We start from the raw sequence: 23641 nt of genomic DNA on the forward strand, positions 1-23641 counted from the left end.
GAGACAGAGGTGGGGGATGCCGGCCTTGCTATTCCTCCTCTCCCTTATCCATGTTAGTTAAACATTTGCAGACTCCGACTCTTCTTCCAAACCGTCCCCACACTATCGAGACAGTAAAAGGATGTTTAGGTAGGAGAGGGCTAAATGGGCAGAGCATACTTGGGTCAAGGACAGACCACATATTTGATGTTGGTCTCCGAAGATTACAATGAAGCTAAAAATGTGCTATTGCTGAGGGACATTGCAGGTATCACTGTTATAGTGCAATGTATCACTCACTTGTTTTTTGTGATGCTGGTGTAAGCAAACCTACTGTACTGCTCATCACCTAAAAGTACAGCATAATTTTATGTAGTACATGACACTTGATACTGATACTAAGTGACTGATGCTGGTTTTTGTATTTACTATACTATTTTTTTTTTAATTAGCACAAGTTAGACATTTAGCCAGAGGAGGGAAGGAGCAATTGGGGCAATTGTTTTATGAACAATATAGATTCGAACCAATGTATTGTATACTTGAAACTAATTGAAATAAATTTATTTTTTAAAAAAGATAGGCTTTTCTATCAGCCGTGAAGTGATCCTTGATGGCTCTAGCACCAATGTGACAAAACCATTACAATAATGACTGTATACCCCATGCTATACTCTAAATCTCCATGATTGTTTTGTAACTACTAATTTGTATTTCTTCATCCCTTCACCTATTCACCCAGCCTCCAGCTTCTCTCTCCTCTTGTAATCACCAGTTTGTTTTCTGTATCTGTGAGTCTGTTTTCATTTATAGTTTGTTAGTTTCTTATGTTCCAAAGATTCCACATGTAAGTGAAATCATATAGTATTTATCTTTCTCCTTCTGAATTATTCCACTCAGTATAATACCCTCTAGGTCCATCCATGTCATTGCAAATGGTAAAATTTCATTTTTTTAAATAGCTGAGTAATATTCCATTATATATATGAACGATAGCTACTTTTTCACATCTTTTGATGAGCACTTAGGTTACTCCATATCTTGGCCATTGTGAATAGTGCTGCTATGAACATAGGGATGCAAGGATCTTAATGAACTAGTGTTTTTGTTTGTTTGTTTTATTTTTTGGATTAACACCCAGTTCAATTACTGCATAAAAAGTTAGTTCTATTTTTAATATTTGAGAGAGCCTCCAAACTTTTCCAGAGTGGCTGTACCAATTTGCAATTCCACCAACAGTGTACGAGGAAGGGTTCCCTTCTCCACATCCTCGCCTATATTTGTCATTTTTGTTTTATTGATAATAGCCATTCAAATGGGTGTGAGGTGATATCTCATCATGGTTTCCATTTGCATATCTCTGATGACTAGTGACTTTGAGTAACTTTTCACATGTCTATTGACCGTCTGTATGTCCTCTTTGGAGAAATACCAATTGAGTCTTATGCCCATTTTTTAACTGTTTTTTTTTTTTTATTTTTGGTGTTGAGCTGTATGAGTTCTTCATAAATTTTGGATACTAACCCCTTGTCAAATCTATCACAGGCAAATATTTTATTGTATTTAGAAAGCTTTTTCTTTTTGTTGATAGTTCCTTTGCTGTGTAAAACTTTTTCGTTTGATATAGTCTCCTTTGTTTATTTTTTTCTTTTGTTTCCCTTATTGAAGGAGATACATCAGAAAAAAAATACCAACAGCAATATCAAAGAGTTTACGGGCTATGTTTTCTTCTAGAAGTTTTATAGTATCAGGTCTTACATTTAAGTCTTTAATTTATTGTGAGTTTATTTTTGCATGTGGTGTAAGAAGGTAGTCTAGTTTCATTTTTATGCAAGTATCTGTCCAGTTTTCCCAACATTTGTTGAAGACACTGTCTTTATCCCATTGTGTATTCTTTGTCATAGATTAAATGACCATGTACCTGTGGAATAGTATATGGGCTCTCCATTTTGTTCCATTGATCTATGTGTGCTTTTATGCTGTTTTTTTAAATTAATTTCTTACCATGCTATTTTGATTATTATTGCTTTGTAGTATAGCTTGGTATCAGGTAGTGTAATACCTCCAACTTTGTTTTTCTACTGTACTATACTATTTATTGTTATTTTAGAGTGTACTCTCTCTACTTATTAAAAAAATGTTTCTGTAAAACATTGCTGTTATGCCAGCAGCAGCCTCTTACATCCCGTGTATACTGTCTTTTGATTGCATCATTTCTCTTTGTGCTCGATTTTATCTTCTGACATTTTGTACAGCAATATGCTGTACAGGTTTGTAGATTAGCGAGCTGGCTACGATAGCCTTGTGGGTCTCATGGACGCAAGCCCTGCTTGCTTTAAAAGCTCGATGTTTTGGAAGGCCTTTCTCTCAGGAGCACATCTTAGAATTTGGTGTGCCAGAGGTAGGATCCAAACCCTTAGCTCCTCTGGGAGAAGCTGGGAGCTGTGAATTCCATCCTAATTCTGTGCTGCTGCTGGGGGTAGAGTTTATGGCGAGATTGTGTCTCAGCCTATCCTACCCATTCTGATGTGGGTTTTTCTAGTTCAGGCAATGTGTAGGAATCTCTCAGCTACTATCTGGATTTTTCAAGGGTAATTGTCCATAGGGGAATGTGAGTTCAGCGGCCTTCTATATCACCATTTTAAGCAAGATAAATCTTCTGGAATTCCATTGTGATATGTGGAAGGAATATAAAAGGAAAAAAAATCATTTTAGATGAAAGTTTGCAATTTCTAAAAAAGTTATATACCCACCTATTCTGAGTCAGGCTTTCCCCCCAGATATATTAACAAAAGATGATGTAACCAAAACTATACATAGAGCCTAGCATAGACTTTTATTTACAATTTATAACTGTGCTAGATTAATCTGTAAACCCACTCAAATCACTCTAGATTTTATAACGTTTGTGTAACCATATGCTGTAATTTGTCAAGAGTTCCAGAGAAAGGCTGAGACTTAATTAAACTACCTTCCATACCTGTGATATCCAACGTTGATAATTGCTGGAACTGCTTTTCAGAATGGGGTGGAGGGTGGGGAGTGATCCAGTGGAAACTGCCTGAGGCGGCCAGGGCAGCTTAAAGGACCCGCTAGAGACCTCATGAACTTTTCTCATTATACCATCATTATAACACTAAAATCTCCTCCCAGGGGTAATTTCATGCCATTTTTCTAGGTTTAATGGACATATAGGCGTGTTTTCAAAGTGCACATGGGCAGGAATGTCTCCACTTATACATGTGATGGTGAGGTTGTCTCTGATGTTTCTGCAATAATTTTTACCTGAGTAAAGACGAATCCCATCCTTTGTTCTAGGAGATGTCGCCTTGGGAAGTGACTGCCAGTGTGTCCTTGCTTGCCTGCTGGCAATAAAGTTCTTTCTCAAAAGATCACCTAGAGTTGTCTTTTGGCTGGCAACTACAAAGTAACTGGACTTGCTTAGGGCTGGTGACAATAAGTGAAATATACGTATATGAAGACCTGGTTTCAAATATCTGTAGCAGTTTTACTTGCAACTGTCAAAATCTGGAAAAACTCAAATATGCATAAACAGACAAAAGAATAAACAGTGGCACATCCATAGAACATCATACTCCTCAGCATTATACAAAGAAGGAAATACATACGTACCACTGATGAATATCGAAATGAATAAGCCACATGGGGAAAAAGTGTAAACACTTTACACAAAAAAAATCATCTAAAAGTCTAGATAATGAACTGAAAAGCGGGGCTTGCCTACAGGGCAGAGAGTAGAGACACAGACATTAGAGGAAACAGGGTAAAAAGGGATGACAGAGAGGTTCATTATCACGACTGTGATGATGGTTTTATGGGTTCAAACGAATGTCACAACTTATCAAATTGTACATTTTATATATGCAACATACCGCATGTTGTTTACTCTTTATTCAAGCTCTAAAAATATACTTCAAAATAATTCTGGAAAATCAAGTTGGCAAATCTATATTGACTCCATGTCTTTCCTCTTGCCCTTGGAAGGTGACCGCATCATTTTGCTTTGGTGGTGGCAAATATTGGCAGGCAATGAGTAAGTTTCTACCTGGTTCAATGCAGGCTGGTTACAAAGCCACGGAGTTGGCCTCTTTATCTGCGTTTTCCCACACAGCAATAGCCTTGAGGTGAACAGCTCAGATATGCACAAACCCTTTAGGATTCTTCCTCTCACAGGGATCTCACTACACAGACGCACAGCTCTGGAAGGTCTAGAATTCCCAACTCTGCTCCCTCTTCACAGAGGAAGTGACTGGAAGACTGCGGGCGCCCCTTTAAAAAGGTGCAGGCCAACCAGTTGGTGTCAGTCTTCTGTCCTCCCTATAATTCCAATGTTTCTGTGAGAAGTATGGGTTCTCTGCCTATAAGATCACGTAACGTGTAATGACTCTATGGAACTGAGGAAAGCAGGACCCACAGGTGTGCTGCAGGCTTGGGGCACAGATGCTCCCTCACTGGTGTGGAGCACGATGCACCATCCCTAGGGAACAGGAGGACAAGCTCCCGTTGTTCTGGGAAGCACCTGAGGTTGTCACACCGCTCTGCCACAGATGGACCTCTGAACCCACAAAATACCATCAGGCTACAAACCAGAACCACCAATCCCTGCAGTCTTCTCTTGGAGGCCTTGGGCAGCACTGCAGACTAAGGGAAAACTGCAGAGAGAGCTACGTTCTGCCATCACACTGTCCCCGCCCTCTGAGGCAAACAGAGTCTGAGATTCCAAAGGGAAGCAGTTTGCCCCTTCATGTTAGCAGAATGCAGTTGCTTTCAAACTACCATATATAGTCAATAGGGCTTTCAAGATGAAAGGTGGCTTTCCACACAAGCTGGAGCAATGGGACGCAGGTCGCTCTTGGACTTGAGAGCTGAAGGGCGGGACATTCCATCATAGAAATCCTGTGAGACCAACAGCATCCAGCAGAGTCCTGTGGGCCAAAAATGGGTCAGGTCAGTGAGGTAACTCATCCGATAAAGAAAGTGGAAAGGAATGAGTACTCAGTTCCTTACAAATCTTCCCACAGATGTGAGAACGTCGACATTTCTTTCCCTCACATGTGCGAGTGCGGGGTCCCGAGTGCTCATTCCTTTCCACTTTAAATACACATAATTTGTCAATTGTATTTCAATAAAATGGGTAAGGGAGAGCAGGGAGAAGAGATCTAAACACCATGAGTGCTTTACAGGATAGTCTTGAACAGTAGCCCGTGGCCTAAGTAAGTCATGACCATGAGCACGACTACAGTTCCTGGCACACCCTGCCGACTCCACAGCTCCCATGTCAGACAGGAGACCAGGCTCTGGCTTCTGGGATTCCCGCTGCCTTCTGCAGCCCCGTTACTCATGGGGTCAGTCTCAGTAACAACAGGTGTTGGGGAGGGGTGGCACGAAAGTGCAATCTAAGCTCCGACCAGACCTGCAGAACCCCATCCTTCCTGCCAAGCGAATCCCCTGGGGTGTCCCACATTGTGTCTCCAAGACACGGTCTAATGTAGGCTCCTGCTGCACTAAGTCCCCATGTAAGGTCCCAGGGATCATCAGCTCACCCTTCCTTTCCTATGCTCAGCATCACCTGTACCCACCATCACTGCTCTTCCTCACCTAGTCTTCAGGACCCAGTGACCCTTGTCTAGACTGTGGAAGGAAACCACCCTAGACCATGTCACCACTGCCACCAAAACCTGCATCCCCCCTTCACGTTATCCGTGGTCATGGCTGCACCCCAGCACACGCAGGAACCACCTGTTGACATGTCTCCATCCTAGACCTCTCCCCAGATTTCCAGACCTCTATGTCCAGCTGCCCCCTTGAGCCTCCTCACTTTTCTCAGAGAGGACTGACTCTGACCCGGGGCAAACAAACTTCGGATATTCCACAGGAAAATTAACTTACCACCCAATTCCCAATGCATCAGCAGTTCTGACCAAAAACTTGGGTTGGCCCCAACTCCTCCTTTATCCTCCTCCCGTACAACATCCAAAAATCTACATGGCCTTCTTTAAAAACTAACCCCACATGCCACCACTACTGTCCATCAACACTCGTCTGGGTTAGAGGAGCCGCCTCCTCCAGGGTCCCTTACCTGCTCCTTGCCGTCTGTCCTCCGGGAGGGGACTGACAGACCTATTCCGACTTCGGGAAGACCAACCCCTCGCTGATCCCAGACTTCCACTGTCGCCAGTTAGATGCCCAAATTATCAGTTGACCACTTCACGGCATGATGACTAAACACGTGCTCTTTGTTCCCAACAGAACCAAGACCCGCGGTGCGGGTTCTCAGCTCCCTCAAGTCTCCAAGCATTTCGCGCGGCCATCTGTCACTGTGTTAACCTTCCAAAACTATTTATACCAGTTGACAGAAAGGGGAGCGCGTTCCTGCGACTCGTGCACGCACTCAGGACACAGGGTGCGGGGGTATCACCAGGGCCCCCGCATCGAGAAGGATAAATACCCAGAGGGTCTCTAGACACTGCAATCTCCGACGCCGTTGGGTGGTGTCCGCACCAAAGAGGCTCTGGGACACCCTGCCTTTCCTTGTGTCGCCTCCCGAAGTGGGGTTTCAAGCCTCGGAACACATGGGGAGAGGAAGGCCACCGTGCGGGGTTCCAGGCGTGTGTCCCGGCTAAATGTCCGCCCAGCCACGGAAGCGGAGACCCGACTCTCTCTGCGCCTCCGTCCTCCGCGCCGCCTCTTACCAACTCTGAGAACGGGGACAAGGACGCGACTCCCAGCGCCTGACGGTTTTCGTCACGGTGACTGGCCGCCGCCTCTCGGAGCACTCGGAGAGCTTCAGGGATCTAACGCAGCACGTGCGCCGCTGCTGGTCACAGCCCTGAGAGGTCGCCAGTGTCCTCCACACTCGGGCGCGACCCCGCCTCACTGTTCCCGCAGACCTAAGACGGACCCCAGGTTCCCGGGACCTCCCAGTCCGGCCACCCCACCTTTTCACACCTCCGGCCCCACTGCCTGCGACGTTCTTCCTCACCCCGTCACCCCAGATGTGGTCCGCCGGCTCCTCACCCACCCCAGCTCCGAGGCCGGGGCAGCAGGACGCGAGCGGCGCCGCACGCCGGGCTTCGGGGTTCGGGGCGCAAGGCGGAGAGCCCGGGGGATGTGCACTCACCCGACTGGTGACCCTCGGCGCGGCCGCCGCCAACGGACTCTGGATCGGAACCGGTCGGGGCGCAGGGCCTCGTGGTCCCTGTCTCGGTTCTGGAGTGGGTCCTTTGGACGGCCGCGGCGAGCTTCAGACCCGCTTCTGAGTGGTGGGGACCACGACTCCAGTGGCGCCTTATCGGCCCCGGCATGCCGATCCCGACATCAGCGCGGTGGAGCCTCAGACCAGGTGAGCCTAGCCAGAGATTAAACGCCCGCCGGGAGGCTGACCGGAAGTCCCGCCCCTCACCGTTGAGCCACCGGAAACGCCTTCCCTCGCGCTTCCGGCGTCTCAGCGCGTCCGTGTCCCCGGAAGGGCTTCCTGGGTCAGGTAGAGCTTTCGTCCCAAGAGGCCGAAGGGGTGTCCACCCTACGCGGGCAAAAGGACTAGACCTACCGCGAGGGTCGCTGGGATATGACGCACTTCTGTTCAAGAGACATTGTGATGGTGACCACAGAAAGCTGGGTGGGAATGGGGCATGGCTAGCCCTTTCCTCATCTAATGTACACAGTGCACTTTAGGTCAAACAAATGGAAATTTCCTTTTTTAGATATGATTTGTTTTTAATAAATGCAGACGGTCCTGACAAAGTTAAGTCAGACACAGACTTTTCTTAACAGCTCGTAAAATAATGGCTTTCACCGATAATCAACCAGTTACTTCAACCTAGTGACATCGACGACGGCTGGCAGAATAAATAAAGGTCCTTTGGGGGAAGGTGATAGTCACTGAAAAAAACTAATAACCAGTTGGACCCACTATGCAACCTCGACGTCACCAAACAGAGAGACACTGATACAAACATGTGTTCATAACGGAATCAGAAATGTCAGCCCTACTCGAGCAGCAGTGTGGCTAGAGTCACCCTCGATATGCGCAGGTGCCTCCGGCTCTAAATATGTTTATCGCAAGCAATGGAAAACATGTTTAGGACGTTAAAGACATGCGATTATAGGTGATTCTCGGAGGCATTGCAGGTTCAGTTCCTGACCAACCGCAATGTAGCGAATATCGCAAAAAAGCCAGTCAACGCACATTTGTTGGTTGCCCACCGCATGTAACAATTAAGTTTACACTATATTCATCTGGAGTCTATTGACTGTTCAATACATTATGCCTAAAATAACCATGTGTAACCGTCATTCAAAAACATTGCTAAAAAAGGTTAACCATCATCTCAGCTTTGTGAGTTGCCTTCTGTTTTTGCTGGTGGTGGGTTTTGCCTCCGTGTTGAGGAAAGTGCAATACCTGTGAAGCTCAATTAAGGGAATCTCAATAAAGCCAGGTATGTTTTATTAGAGAATCTGGGACATTAAACCAGAAAAATGACCTAGTTACACCATCATACATATGACAAACAAGATGGTAGGACTAATCTTTGAAAGATAAAAACTATGATGCATAGTATAAAAATAAAATGAAAGTATAATTTTTAACTTACACATCAATTTGAAAAATAGATTTTTTAAGAGTTGTAGGGTTTTTTTTGTTCTATCCCCCAGCATTATTGAAGTATAATAGACAATTAGTTGCTCATACTTACATTGTAAAATTCAATAAGGGTTTTTAAAATTATAGTCGGCATACTATAATATATTCATTTCAGTTGTACAAAAAAGCCAATTTTTGAAAAACCAGAAAAATTGAATTCTGACCGCCATTGGTGTTTTGAGTGTGTGGAAATGCCATTGGTATGAGCATGATGAAAGAGAACTTGTGCTTTACAGTCATATTTGAAGATTTATAGGTAACATGATGTCTGGTAATGCCAGTGCTACAAGATTAGGAACATATTTATGAATTATATTTAGGGTTCGCACTGACCTTTGACCTTCGCATAGTAGAGAATCCTTTTTAAATCACATGAAAGAGCATAAGTAACAAGAAATGATGGGTATGTGTACATGTAATAAATATTAAAGGTCAGTGGTCATCCTGTGAGAAGCTATCTCCAACTTAACATTTTAAAGCAAATTTGTCATTGAAATACAAACAAACTTGAAAAATTTTAGAACTAAGAAATGTCACGGGAGAGTTGGAAAAATCTAAGCCCTTACCCGAAATGACCAGTCACTTTTAAGTAAAAGTTGAAAACATCTCCAGCACCTTGCAACTGGCACAATGGTCATATGAGTGCTCTGGCACTCCGGGCAATCTCCTGGCATGAGGACAGGGCAGCGGCATTTTCTTCCCCATGGAACATGTTCCCAGTGTGTCCAAATTGATTTCTCCCCTCCTGTCAATGTGCGCTCCTGAAATCCTCAGGCTCCACATGCTTGTCATTCATCAGTGCTGCTCTTTTTATATTTCTACAGCATCTCTCACTTTATATTTTACTATAATGGAGACTATTTCCTTTGTGACTAATCAGCTACTCCTTCAATAAAGGCTTGGAGCAAGGCTGCCTGAGGACACATTTCTTTCTTTTTTAAAAATTGTTTTAATTAAAGAAATGATTTCAATTTTTTCCCTACCTCTCCCCTCCCTTCTGGTAACCACTAGTCTATTATTCACGTCCATGGGTCTGTTTCTCCTGTTCATTTATTGCTTTTAGGTTTATATCCCTCATATAAGTGATATCATGTGATTTTCAACTTTTTATGCCTGGCTTATTTCGCTTAGCATAATTAAATCAAGGTCCATCCTTGTTGTCACAAATAGCAGTATTTCACCTCTTCTTATGGCTGAGTATTATTCCATTGTATATATGTACTATAGCTCCTTTAGCCAATCATCTATCATAGGACACTTCCGTTGCTTCCAATTGCTGGCCACTGTGAATAATGCTGCTATAAACATCAGTGTGTAAATATCTTTTTGGACATGGGTTTTCAAAGCTTTGGGATAAATACTCAGTAGAGGGATCGTTGGATCATATGGTAGATCAAGTCTTAGTTTTTTAAGGAACCTCCATACTGTTTTCCATAGGCGTTATACCAATTTGCAGTCCCACCAGCAGTGTATGTGGGTTCCTATTTCTCCGTGCCCTCTCCAACATTTGTTATTACTTGGCCTGTGGATCAAGCCATTCTAACAGATGCCAGATGGTATCTCATTGTGGTTATGATTTGCATTTCCCCAATAGCTAGTGATGTTGAGTATCTTTTCATGTATTTGTTGGCCATTTATATGTGCTCTAGGGAGAAGTGTCTGTTTAGGTCTTCTGCCCACTTTTTGATTGGATCATCTTTTGTTGTTCTTTTGGACACATTTCTTTATTCCCTGATATAGAACACAGACCTAGATGAGCCTCTAAAGCAGATGACTTGCATAGTAAATGTTCGAAGCCATGACACGTGCTGCTGTCACTTTCCTTCCACTCCACTATATCTTCCTGCTCTCACCTTACTCTTTCTCACCTCATCATTTTGTCTTCATTAATATCTTTCTGTGGTGTACACACGCCATAACTGTTTTCCAGAAATAGTTTCCAGTCCCCATGCAGAAACTGTCACTACAATTACAGGTGACATGATCATCATTTCCCAGAGAGGAGGGGAGATCACAGAATCTAAAACCTTTATGTCAGGTTCAGATGCCCGCTTTTCACACCTTCCAGAGATGCATTGTTTTGGAAGAAAAAGACCATACTACAGAAAGTTCAGTAACAATTCTTTTCTGGGTTTGGGACTTCAGAGGAATAGGGGGTGGGGAATGACCATGATAACAATTCCAACAATGGAAACAGCAGCAGCAGCAGCAGCAGCTGAGCCTCTCTGGACTGGGCTGGCCACCTCTCCTGGATTGAAAGCTCCAAATGCCATGGTAAACGGATTGTCCCCAGCTATGGGGCCAGATTCCTAGGTTTCAATCCAGCCTCTTGGATCTGGCACTAGCCTGTGTGTGACTATGGGCAATCCACTCCATCGTTCTTATCTTCGATTTCCTCGTAATATAGTACCAATTCCCAGGGCACTGTGAAAATTAGAGAAAATACTGAGAAAGAAAACACTGGAATCCTGGCAACAGCAAGTACTCAGTTTTGTTCCTTTTATTAATCTTCATAGAGTGTCACATTTAGCCAACTAAGATTCTGGGAGCTGTAGGGAGTCACCCTGAAACCTCAGTGCCCACTGGCAGGTGGGCCAGTGGGTTCTAAGAAGCCCAATGACTTTCTCAAAGGGACTCAAAAACAGACAGGTTTGTGGGTATTGGGGGAAGTGAGGGGTGTGGGTACCCTGAGGCTGTCACAGCAAGCAGAGGCTTGAGTTGCCCAGACCCAGGCAGGCCACAGGTACAGCTGCCTATCAGTGAATGGGCACCTTTGCTCTTCATCTCCTCCAACAGCTCAGGGAGAAAGGCATACGTTATATACATTTCACACACACAAAAAAACTTAGGCCCACACTGTGGGTGGGGGTAATGCCTGTGAGTCCCAGCAATATTCGGGGGTCTGGGATTCAAGCACAGGCCATCTGACCCAGGGTATGGGTAGTCCAATCATTGCCTTCCATTTCCCTTTCCACCTAACTTTGGGACTCAAAAACATCTGTACCTATTTTGATGCCATCTGGTCCCCCTGAGAGTCTACTTCAAGCCAAGGACCCCCATGACAGGGACCAGGAAAACTGGAGAACATTACAAATCAAGGGCTTACTATATTACTAAATGTCTAAACTTCTGAAAGTGGTGGAGAATGTTAATAGTGCAAATTAAAATAAAAGCGTGTGTTCTATGGGTCCCTTATATTGTACATATCATTAAAAACTGCCAAAAATCAGAACTTAATGTCTTAATATTAAAAACAACTATTTTATAAAGCAAAACAAAACAAAAACCAAGACACACAATGAATGAAACTCAACATGCAGCTTTGTTTTACTTTTCACTTTCCTATTGTTAAAGAAAATAGCCAAAATTCATAGATGATTAGGCAGAACATATGGTCCAACATCTTAGCCAAAATAGAGAGATAGCAAATACACATACAAAAAAAAGCTCACTATACATCTTCAGGGAAATGCAATTAAAAGAGATTTCATGACAAGCTTATTTACCTACCCTACAATTCAAACTTTGCACCATGAGAATTATTAACAGAAGTGAAAAACATATCTAAATAAAAGAATTATACAGAAATATTTCTACCGAATTTATTTTCAAGTCACAATTAGAAATATGCCAATGTCCATAAACAATTGAATGGGTAAACAAAGGTATACTCAAAGATAAGAACATTTCTCAGAAGAAAAAAAATGAGGTACTCATATATTATTGATGACTCTCTAAGTATTTATGAAACATAAAAGCATAAAAAATACTGATTCCCATCATAAAAATTCTAGAAAATACAAAGTTATCTATATTAAAATGGAAAGTAAATCAATTACTTGGAGAGATTATAAAAAGACATGAAGTAAATGTACAGCGACAGATATGGTCAGTATTATGACTATGGTGATGGTTTGGGTTTCATACATGTGTGAAAACTCACCAAATACTATACTTTAAGTATGTTGTCTATTATACATATATTATACTTTACAAAAGCTTTCAAATAATGATTAAATATATATATATATTTTTTAATCCATATGTCCAACTTTTCAAAAAATAAGTTTGGCAACACTTTATTCAATCTACCCTTTCATGTTCTCTGCAGGTCAGTCTTTCCTCAGCAACAACAAATATGGCAAATGATGAGGGACTTTCATCCAAATAAAGGAATGCTGGCTGGGTCACAAAAGCCACATCCCTGAACTATACATACTCCTGTTCTCAGGTCTTTGTTGTCCTGCTTAAGTAGCAATGGCCCTGTGGCGAACCTCTGAGAGGCTACAAAAATCCACAAAACCTTTGGATTACTTTCAATGACAGTAACTTCAGCTACTGCTGAAGATAAACATGCCCCGAGGTCCTCAGAATTCAGTACACAATGATCTTGCAGTCTTTGCCACAGAAATATTTGTGAATGTGCTTTTAGACAAGGCACATTCCACATAATAGGCTGCGGTCTCCTCCAATTCCTATTAAGCCAGTGTTCCTGTAGCAGTCATGGATTCCTCTGACCCCTATGGTCTTACAACTAGGGCCCATCAACCACTGAATTGTGCACATTGGGGAACACGGCTCTTTGAAAGACCTGGGGAAGAGATTCCCAGAGCACTGACATCCCTGTGAACAAGGAAAAAATTCATGTGGCTCCCAGAAGCCCTTGAAGTTGTCACACCTATCCTCCTCTTCTGGGTAATCTCCGAGTCACCTAAAACTATAGCATCCAAGCTTCTATGAGGACTAGATAAAACTATGAGGACCAGAAAACCCTGCAGTCTTTTCTAGGAGTTGAGGGCAGCTAAGCAAGTTTGGCAAAAACTGATGAGCTAATTTCTGCTGTCATATTCTCCCCTGAGGCACAGTTTGAGAGCCCAGTAAAAGTTGATCAGCTCTTCATGATTGTAGAACACAAACTGTTTATAAACTACCCCACACAGTAAATAGATGCCCAAGATTAAAGAGAACTTAAACAATAAAGTCTTCATTGTTCACCAATCAAAGTGACATGGGCTTGGTAATTCTTGTGTTTGTGACTTGAAAACTCGAAAATGTCACCACAAGCACCCAGGAAATGATGTCCCTGAGGAATGCAGTCCTCTGCACCTGCCAGCTGAACTCATATGATGTTCTCTGTGGCCAACACTGGGTCAGATCCATGCCCCAACTAGTCAGAGTGAAGGCGGTACAGCCTCCCTAAAAATTGTGGCTATTTCTCACATCCTCTACCAAATGAGAGGTTAGCTTCCCTGAGCACGTTAGGATGGTGATTGATGCAAACTGTGAGGATCTGTTAGGTGGTAGAGGGGAAATAGCTACGGCCACAGAACCAGACAGTGACATAAACTTGACCGAAAGACCCGGGCAGATTAGAAACTGCAACATAGTCAGGTAACCCACATCACTAAAACTTACGGGGACTCTCCTGACTGTTGGGGTTTGGATGTATGAGATTCAATTCAGACAAATAGCACCTCATTTTCCTCCAGTACTGTTAACACTGAACAAAGAAATTGTACATTTCCTACACATCTAAGGCCTGCCTCCAGTGTGAACTCTCATGTGCTGAAAAAGGTTAGATTTTCGGCTAAAAGACTTCCCACACTCAGTGCACTCATAAGGCCTTTCTCCTGTGTGAACTCTCTGATGATAAACAAGGGCAGAGACAGAAGTAAAAGATTTTCCACATTCACTGCACTCATAAGGTTTTTCTCCAGTGTGTACTCTCCGATGATAATGGAGGGTGGAACGAGAAGTAAAAGATTTCCCACATTCACTACATTCATAAGGCCTTTCTCCTGTGTGAACCCTCCGGTGAATGGTAAGGTGAATTCTTTGCGTAAAGGATTTCTCACATTCACTGCACTGATGAGGCCTTTCTCCAGTGTGAACTCTCCAGTGTTTAATGAGTATTGAGCTATTGGTAAACGATTTCTCACACTCACTGCATTTATAAGGCCTTTCTCCTGAGTGAACTCTCTGATGATAACCAAGGGCAGAGACAGAAGTAAAAGATTTTGCACACTCACTACACTCATAAGGTTTTTCTCCAGTGTGAACTCTCTGATGTTGATTCAACTGGGAACTATTTCTAAAAGATTTCCCACATTCACTGCAGTCAAAAGGCCGTTCTCCTTTGTGAACTCTCTGATGACAACGGAGAGCAGAGCTTGAGGTAAAAGACTTCTTACATTCACTGCACTCATAAGGCCTTTCTCCAACATGAACATTTTGATGATAACGAAGGGCAGAGCCATAGGTAAAAGACTTTCCACATTCAGTGCATTTATAAGGCCTTTCTCCTGTGTGAACTCTCTGGTGTATATTGAGATGATATCTTTGGGTAAAGGACTTCCCACAATCACTGCACTCATAAGGCCTTTCTCCAGTGTGAACTCTACGGTGTCGAATGAGTATTGGTCCACGGGTAAAGGATTTTCCACATTCACCACACTCAAAAGGTTTTTCTCCTGAGTGAACTCTCCGATGATAACCAAGGGCTGAACCCGAGGTAAAAGATTTCCCACATTCACTACATTCAAAAGGCCTTTCTCCAGTGTGTCCTCTCTGGTGTTGAGAGAGGTATGATTTGTGCCTAAAGGACTTCCCACATTCACTGCACTTGTAAGGCCTTTCTCCTGTGTGAACTCTTCGGTGTATAATGAGATGATTTCTTTGGGTAAAAGATTTCCCGCAATCACTACACTCATAAGGCCTTTCTCCTGTGTGAACTCTCTGATGATAACGGAGGCCAGAGCTAGAGGTAAAAGACTTCCCACATTCACCACATTTATAAGGCTTTTCTCCATTGTGAACTCTCTGATGATAACGGAGGGCAGAGCTAGAAGTAAAAGATTTTCCACATTCACTACACTCATAAGGCCGTTCTCCTGTGTGAATCCGTTCGTGTTCAGTGAAGTCGGATTTTCGTCTAAAGAATTTCCCACATTCAGTGCACTCATACCTCATTTTTTCAGTATAGACTGTCTGTTGTTGAATAAGCACAGAGCTACTGCTAAAAGATTGCGCACATTCATGGCATACGTAACAATTTTCTCCCGTGTGACTTCTCTGAGGATAAATGAGGACAAATTTTTGGTTAAAGGATTTTCCACATTTGCTGCACTTGTACTGCCTTGCCCCGGTATGAATTCTTCGGTGTTGACTGAAGATCAAGGTTCCCCTAAACGATTTTCCACAGTCATCACACACATGAAGCTTGTCATCAATGTGGACTCTCTGGTGAACGACAAATGAGGATTTGTTCCTGAATGTTATCCCACATTCTAGGCACACAAAACACTGGCTTTCAGTGTGGATACCTGGGTCTTGAACAAGTATGTGTTTGGGGCTGAAAACTCCCTTGCATTCTTCCCAAGTGTTGTGACTTTTTATACTTTGGAAAGTCACCCCACAATCAGAGATTTTGTTTGGCCGCTCTGTGGTGTGATTGGCCTGTTGTTGGAGAGTTCCTGCAGTGGTCAGGAAGTCCATCCCAACATCCGTGCCGAATGAAGATTTCTCTGACTCACGGAAATTGCAGCTCATCGCAAATGAGACTCTGTCCACATTGTTTACGAAGGGTTTTCCCCCCACATGCTGCTCCTGGTGCTGCTGACAATTTGCGCTGAAATAAAATTGTTTCTCACACGCCCCACACCTCAACAGTTTCTGGCTATTTTGTGTTCCCTGGTGCTCGGGCAAGTGAAAAATGTCTCTTAAGACTGGACCACACATTTCACAGGGGTGAGACTTCCGGGAAGATGAAGGTTCCTTTGGAGTCCCGGCCTGTGACACTCCTACAGAAATGCTCGAGTCAATGGCTGCCTCCACATCCTCTGCTACACAGCAGCAACCTGAATGCAAAGAAATGCTAGTGAAGTACATGCTGACTTTATTGGAAAGGGACAACTCAACAACAAATGTGCAACTGAAAACCAAAACAGAGCAGAGGTAACTATGCTTATGTCAGACAAAATAAGACTTTGGGTCAAAAACTGTCACTAGAGACAAAGAATGTTATTATTTAATGATAGAGCAGCCCTTTCATCAAGTGGATATAACAGTTATAGCTACACATGAACTCAATATCGAGCTACTAAATATATTAAGGAAGTGCTTTTAGATCTGAAGACAGAAATAGACAGCAATGCAATAATAATGGGAGACTTCAGTACTCCACTTTCAACAATGGATTTTCCAAAAATATCAGAGAATATTGGACTCGATCTGCACTTAAGAATAAATGGACCTGACATACATGTGAAGAAGACGTTATCCAACTGCAGCACAATACACTTTCTTCTCAAGTGCAAAATAGATCATCTGTAAGGTCGCAAAACAAGTCTCAACAAACTTAAGAAGACTGAAGTCATATTAAGCACCTTTTGCAACCACAATGGTATGAAACTAGAATTCATTCAGAGGAGGAAAGCTGGAAAAATCACAAAGATGTGAAATTGAAAATGCATACTCCTGAAAAATTAATGGGTCAAAGAAGTCAAAAACTATATTCAAACAAATGAAAATGAAAAAATAACACACCTTTGAATGAGGGAAAAACGGTAAGAGGAAGGTCTACAGTGATAAATGCCTACATTAAGAAAGATCTCAAACATCTCCCTTTATATTTCAAGATATAAGAAAAATTAAGGTCAAAGATAACAAAAGGTCGCCAAAAAAAAAAAAAATCAAAGCATAAATAGTGAAAGAGAAACTTGAAAAATAGAAAAGATCAATGAAACTGTGTTTATTTTTTGAAAAGAAAAAAAAATTGACAAACCTTTATCTAGACTTACAAGAGAAAACACTCAAAATCAGATATGAAAAAGGAGACATCACAACTGATATCAGAGTAATACAATCAATCAGAAGAGGCCTCTATGAACAATTAAATTTCAGCAAATTGGATAATTATAAGAAATGGCTAAATTCCTGGAAACATACAAACTATCAAAACCGAATCATGAATAAATAGAAAATTTGAAGAGACTTATAACTAGTAAGGATATCAAATCAGTAACCAAAAATCCCCCAACAGAGAAAAATTAAACCTCAAAATTTTCCCAAAAGATGAAGAGGCGACACTTTTGAATTCATTTTATGAAGACAGCATTACTCTGATATTAAAGCCATATCAGAAAAATATAAGAGAAGAAACTACAGGCCAATATCCCTGATGAAAACAGATGTGAAAATCCTCAACATAATACCTGTACACCTAATCCAACAGCACATTCAAAGGGTCATACACCACAAACAAATGGGATTCATCCCAGGAATGATGGTAAAACGTGTACCAATCAATGAATGTGATGTAGCGCGTTAAGAGAACGAAGGATCAAAATCATATAACCATATCAACAGATGTAGAAAAACCATTTTTAAAAAATCAATATTCTTGGATGATAAAAACCTTCAATATATTAGGTATAGAAAGAATGAAACTCAGTATATCTGACAAACCCAAAGCTTACATCATACTCTATGAGCAAAACATAAAACCTTTTCCTATAACTTCAGGGACAAGCAAGTATGCCCATGCTCTCCAGTTTGATTCATCATAATACTAGAAGTCCTAGCCAGAGTAGTTAAGAAAAACAAGAAATAAAGAGCAACCAAATCAGAATGGAAGAATTAGTACTGTTTGTTTGCAGATGATATCATCTTAATGAAGAAAACACTAAAGACGCCCCCAAAACACTGTTAGAAGTAATTAATCAATTCAATACAGTTGCAGAATTTACAAAAATCCATATACAAAACTCAGTTGTGTCTATATACAGTAATAATAAAGTACCTAAAATAAAAATAAGAAAATAATGCCATTTGTAACATCACCAAAAGGTCTACTCAGGAATAAATTTAACCTAAGAGGTAAAAGATTCGTATTATGAAAATGAGAAATTGTGATGAAATTGAAGAAAACACAAATAAATGGAAAGATACCAAGTGTTCTTGGATTCCAAGTATTAATATTGTTACAATGTCCATTTTATCCAGAATGACCTACAGATTCTATGCAACTCATATCAAAATCCCTATGACACTTTTCACAATCCTAAAATTTGCATAGAACCACACGCACACAAAATCAGTGGCCAAAGCAATCTTGCGAAAAAAGAACAAAGCTGGAGGCATTCTACTTCTTGATTTCAAAATATTACAAAGCTGTAACAAGTGAAACACTGTGCTATCGACATAAAAATAAGACTCATGGAACAGAAGAGAGAGCACAGATAGATTAGGGCCCCGAGAACACATAACAGGGAAATGATACTTTCTTCATTGAATAGTGATGGGAAAACTGGATATGTATGTGCCAAAAAAAGTGAAACGGGACTCCTGTCTTACACAACTCACTAAAATGAAAAAAAAACTTGAATGTAAAAATAAATGTAAGTAAGACACGAAATCATAAAACTTTTAGAAGAAAACAGGGAAAAAGCCCTTTAACATTGGAGTGAGGAATGAATTTTTGGATATGTCATAGCAACAGCATAGACAAAAAAAGCGAAAAATAAACACGTGGAACTACACCAAACCAAAAAGCTTCTGCACAGCAAAGGGGAGCAATCAACAAAATAAAAAGTCAATCTAAGGAATAGGAGAAAATATTTGCAAAAGATAGATCTTAAGAGGGACTAACATCGAGATTATATGAAGAACTCGCACTACTCAACACCAAAAAAAACAATCTAATTAAAAGACATACAAATGGCCAAGAGATTTATGAAAAGGTGTTCAACATCACTAAGATCAAGGAACTACAGATTCAAATTACAGTGAGATATCGCCTCACACCAGTTAGGATGGCTATTATCAAAGAGACAACAGATTAAAATCAGGATAGAAAGAAAAAGAGACTCTCGTACCCCATTTAGTGAAATCTAATTCAGAACAGCCATTAGGGACAACAGTAACTGAAGTTCATCAAAACTTGAAAATAGAACTACCACATGGTCTGACAATCCTGCTTCTGTGTATACTATATCCAAAAGAAATAACATCAGTATCTCAAAGAGATATTTGTGTTCCCACGTTTCTTGCAGCATTAGTCACAAGAAGCAAGGTACGGAAACAACTTAAGTATCTGTCTACTGACAAATGGTAAGTAAAGCTTAGCATAGAGACACAATATGAGTATCACTCTGCAAGGAGAAATAAAATCATGCATTTTTGACAACACTGATGAACCTGGAGGGCATAGGGCAAAGTGAAATAAGGCAGACAGAGAAAGACAAATACTGTATGGTATCACTTATATGGGGAATCTTAAGAAAAAAGAAAATTGAACCAGGCAAACAAGTAGAATGCCAGGGGTAGCGGTTCAGGGAAGTGGAGACACCAGCCAGTTATAAGATTAACTTCTGAGTATCTAATGTAAAACATGGTGCTTACACTTAAAAATGCTGCATTGTTTACTCAATATTTGTTAAGACATTGGCTATTAAGCGTCCTCTCACACATGAAAAAATAAATACAGTCATCCCCACTTACCCAAGGACATGTTCTAACACCCCCAGCGGTTGCGGGAAATTGGGATTATCCAAGCCTCCATGTGAGGTGCTGGGTGTGCTAATTAACTCGACTGTACTAATCATTTTAAAATGTACATGTATATCAAATCATAACGTTATGCATTTTAAATATGTACACATTTATACCAATTATATCTCAAGTAGGCTATAAAAGAAAAAGAAATCTAAACACAAATAGAACCCTACAGGACAGTCCTAGAAAACAGCCAGTGGTCCTGACAAGCGATGACTGTGAGTGCCTGCGCTTCTGGTGTAGGCAGAAACCAGGAAATGTCAGACAAAGACACAAAACCTGGGTCCAAGAAGTGTCATCTATCTGGACACGGAACCCAGCCAGGAAGACTGCACACAAGGTGCAATCCGTTCACTCCCCGCCAGACTACAACCTCACGTCCTCCCGGGTGAGCGCTCAGTGTAGCAGGTCCTGGGGCTGCAGGAGAGAACAGGGCACTGAAGACAAATCGGGGCCCCCCAGGACAGAGGACAACGCGCCTCTGATTAAGTAACGAGTATCTAATGTAAAACATGGGGAAAGGGGGAAAGAGGAAACGCAAAGCTGCATAAGGTGACAGGGGAGCGAGAAGGCCTTACCCTGCGAGGACACAAGCGCAAAATTTTCCAGCATCACAGCGAGGTACAGGCGTCTCTGTGCCTCATCCAGCAGGCGCCATTCCTCCCGTGAGAAGCACACGGCCACGTCCGCAAAGGTCACAGCCACCTGTCAGGATTCACACCGATGAAGCCAGGAGCAGCCCAGCCCTGGGAACCCACAACCCAACTCCTCGCAAGGCTCCCCATGTCCGCCCACTCAAAGCTCCCCACCCGCAGGGGACACCGAGCCCCGGCGCCCGGGCTGCCCGCTGCTTCCTGCCGCCCCGTTCCCCACTCCCCACGGGGTCAGCTCTCAGCAACAACAGGCGGCAGGGAGGGGTAGCACAAAAGTGCCATCTAAGCCCTGGGCCAGGCCTGCACAACCGCATCCTTCCTGCCAAGCAAATCCCCTGGGGTCTCCCACATCCTGTCTCCAAGACACTGTCAAACGTGGGCTCCTGCTGCACCCAGAAGTCCCCACGCCAGGGCCCGGGGACCATCAGCTCGCCTTTCCTGTCCTGCATTCAGCATCACCCGCACCCACCATCGCTCTTCTCCCTCACCTGGTCTGCAGGGCCGGCGACCCCTGTTCAATACAGCAGATAAAAAACACCCTAGACCATGTCACCACTGCCACCAAAACCTGCATCCCCCCTTCACGTCATCCGCAGCTGCCCCCCGGTCCACGCAGGAGCCGCCTGTTGAAACGTCTTCACCCTGGACCCTTCCCCAGATTACCAGACCTGTGTGTGCAGCTGTCCCCATGGCCCTCCACTCACTCAACTCAGAAATGACTCAGACTCTGACCAGGGCCAAACAAATTTCGGAAATTCCAAAGGGAAATTAACCTATCACCCACTTCCCCATCCCTGTGTTGCCTCCAACCCCTCCTTCCTCCCCCTCCCCTACGACATCCAACAATCTACATGGCCTTCTTTAAAAATGGACCCCACATCCCCACCACTCTGTCCATCTACGGGTCTAGGTTAGAGGAGCCATCTCCTCCATGCTCTCTTATCTGCTCCTTAGGACTGTCCTGGTGGGGAGAGGGGCAGACAGAGACCTGTCCCGACCTGGGGGAGACCAACAGCCTGCTGATCCCAGACTTCTATTGTCCCTAATTTGATGCTCAAATTATCAGTCAACCACTTCACTGGCTGATAACTGAACACATGCTCTTTGTTCCCAAGAGAATGGCCACCTGCTGTGCCATGTCCCAACTCCGCCATGTCATGAAGCATTTCGTATGCTGTCCTTTGGCCCTCCGTGACCCTTCTTCACCGCTTTACACCATTTGCCAGAAACGAGAGCAGAGTCCTGCCACCCATGCACGCACTCAGGACGCAGGGCACGGGGAAATGTTGCAGAAAAATTGCAGAAATCAGACTGCAGAGAAACCAAGCAGCACTAGGAGGGCTGATTGATTTGTTCTCAGCCCATTAGAGACCTTGGGAGTTGCTATGGGCTCCGGGCAGTTTAAACAGGAACTTAAGCAACACATGTTATCTGCACAAAGCATTCCTGAGGGGAGGGCGAGTGCGTGTTTCCAGAAGCAGGACAAAGGCTGATTACAAGGTTAGCCATTTGAGTGGAAAATTTCTCTTCAGTATCACCAGGGTGCCCGCATCCAATGGAGGGAAAAATACCCAGAGGGTCTCCAGACACCGTGGGATGGTGTCCGCACCAAAGAGGCTCTGGGACACCCTGCCTTTCCTTGTGTCGCCTCCCGAAGTAGGGTTTCAAGCCTCGGTACATATGGGGAGAGGAAGGCCACCGAGCAGGGTTCCAGGCGTGAGTCCCTGCTGAATGCCCGCCCAGCCACCGAAGCGTAGACTCGAGTATTTCTGCGCCTCTGTCCTCCGCGCTGCCTTTTACCAACTCTGAGAACGGGGACAAGGACGCGACTCCCAGCGCCTGACGGTCCTCGGCACCCTGACTGGCCACCGTCTCTCGGAGCACTCCGAGAGCTTTAGGGACCTAAAGCTCACAGCCCTGAGCGGTCGCCAGTGTACTCGGCACTGTCCCCGCAGACCTAAGACGGACCCCAGGTTCCCCGGGCTTCTCGGCTCCGTCGCCCTCACCTCTTCTTATGGCCAGCCCCTCCACCTGCGACCCCGTCCCACACCCCTTCCCACGGACGTTCCCGCAAGCGCCTCTCCGGCCTGGGCGGCGGGAGCCGGGCTGCAGGACGCGAGCGGCGCCGCACGCCGACTTCAGGGTTGGTTGGGGGCGTAGCGCAGTGACCTGGAGGACGCGCACTCACCCGAACGGGGACTCTCGGCGCTGCCGCTGCCATCGGACTCTTGGGGCGTAACGGGGCGGGAGTTAAATGGGCGCCGGGTAGCCTGTCCCTGTCCCGGCCGTGGAACGGGTCACCAGGGCGGCGTCGCCGAGCCTCAGACCCGCGTCTGAGCGGCAGGGACCACGACTCTTGTAGTACCTTCTCGGTCCCCGCAGCTGGATCTCGAGACAACGCTACTGCGGTCTCCGATGGGATGAAAAGACGCCGAGAGCCGCAAGGACAGCCACCCGCAGGATTCCGGAAGTCCCGCCCCGCGGGCGCGCACCGGACGCCTCGTCCCGACCTGTCATCTGGGGGCATCGCGCGATCTCGTGCAAGGTCTCCTGGGTCCTGTAGTTCTCAGAGCTGAGACGCACGGCGCTCGTGTCAGACCAGAGGTCGCTGACATAAGCGGAGGGGAGGCGGAGAGGGCCACGGAAAACGTGGATGTGCCTCTTTGTCTTGTCTACATGCATGATAAAACCGATTCTTTTTGTTTGGAAAGTTTGGGGTAGATTTGTATGCATATCCAAACAGTAAACATTTCCTCTTTCTGTTAGTCAACTCCCCAACCCCCATAATACA

The 23641-nt window shown here is 43.9% G+C and overlaps 1 protein-coding gene across 2 annotated transcripts; it reads right to left on the reverse strand.

The window, feature by feature from the left end:
* Positions 1 to 3463: 3463 nt before the first annotated feature.
* LOC107500483 (zinc finger protein 345) lies at positions 3464 to 23392 on the reverse strand. Of its 2 annotated transcripts, none has more exons than XM_016125764.2 (3): positions 23039 to 23392; positions 20776 to 20902; positions 3464 to 4925 (listed from the first exon to the last, which is right to left on the reverse strand). In XM_016125764.2, the coding sequence occupies exons 1-3, from the start codon at positions 23375 to 23377 to the stop codon at positions 4798 to 4800; spliced, it is 594 nt and encodes a 197-aa protein (XP_015981250.1). In that variant the 5' UTR covers positions 23378 to 23392; the 3' UTR covers positions 3464 to 4797. The 2 variants fall into 2 exon arrangements, with proteins under 2 accessions (XP_015981250.1, XP_036088460.1); XM_036232567.1 differs by lacking the exon at positions 3464 to 4925 and adding an exon at positions 11886 to 16500 and having other exon boundaries at positions 23039 to 23321.
* Between the last annotated feature and the right edge of the window lie 249 nt (positions 23393 to 23641).

This window comes from Rousettus aegyptiacus, unplaced genomic scaffold (genome assembly GCF_014176215.1).
Source record: "Rousettus aegyptiacus isolate mRouAeg1 unplaced genomic scaffold, mRouAeg1.p scaffold_m13_p_14, whole genome shotgun sequence".
Classification (NCBI taxonomy): Eukaryota; Metazoa; Chordata; class Mammalia; order Chiroptera; family Pteropodidae; genus Rousettus; species Rousettus aegyptiacus.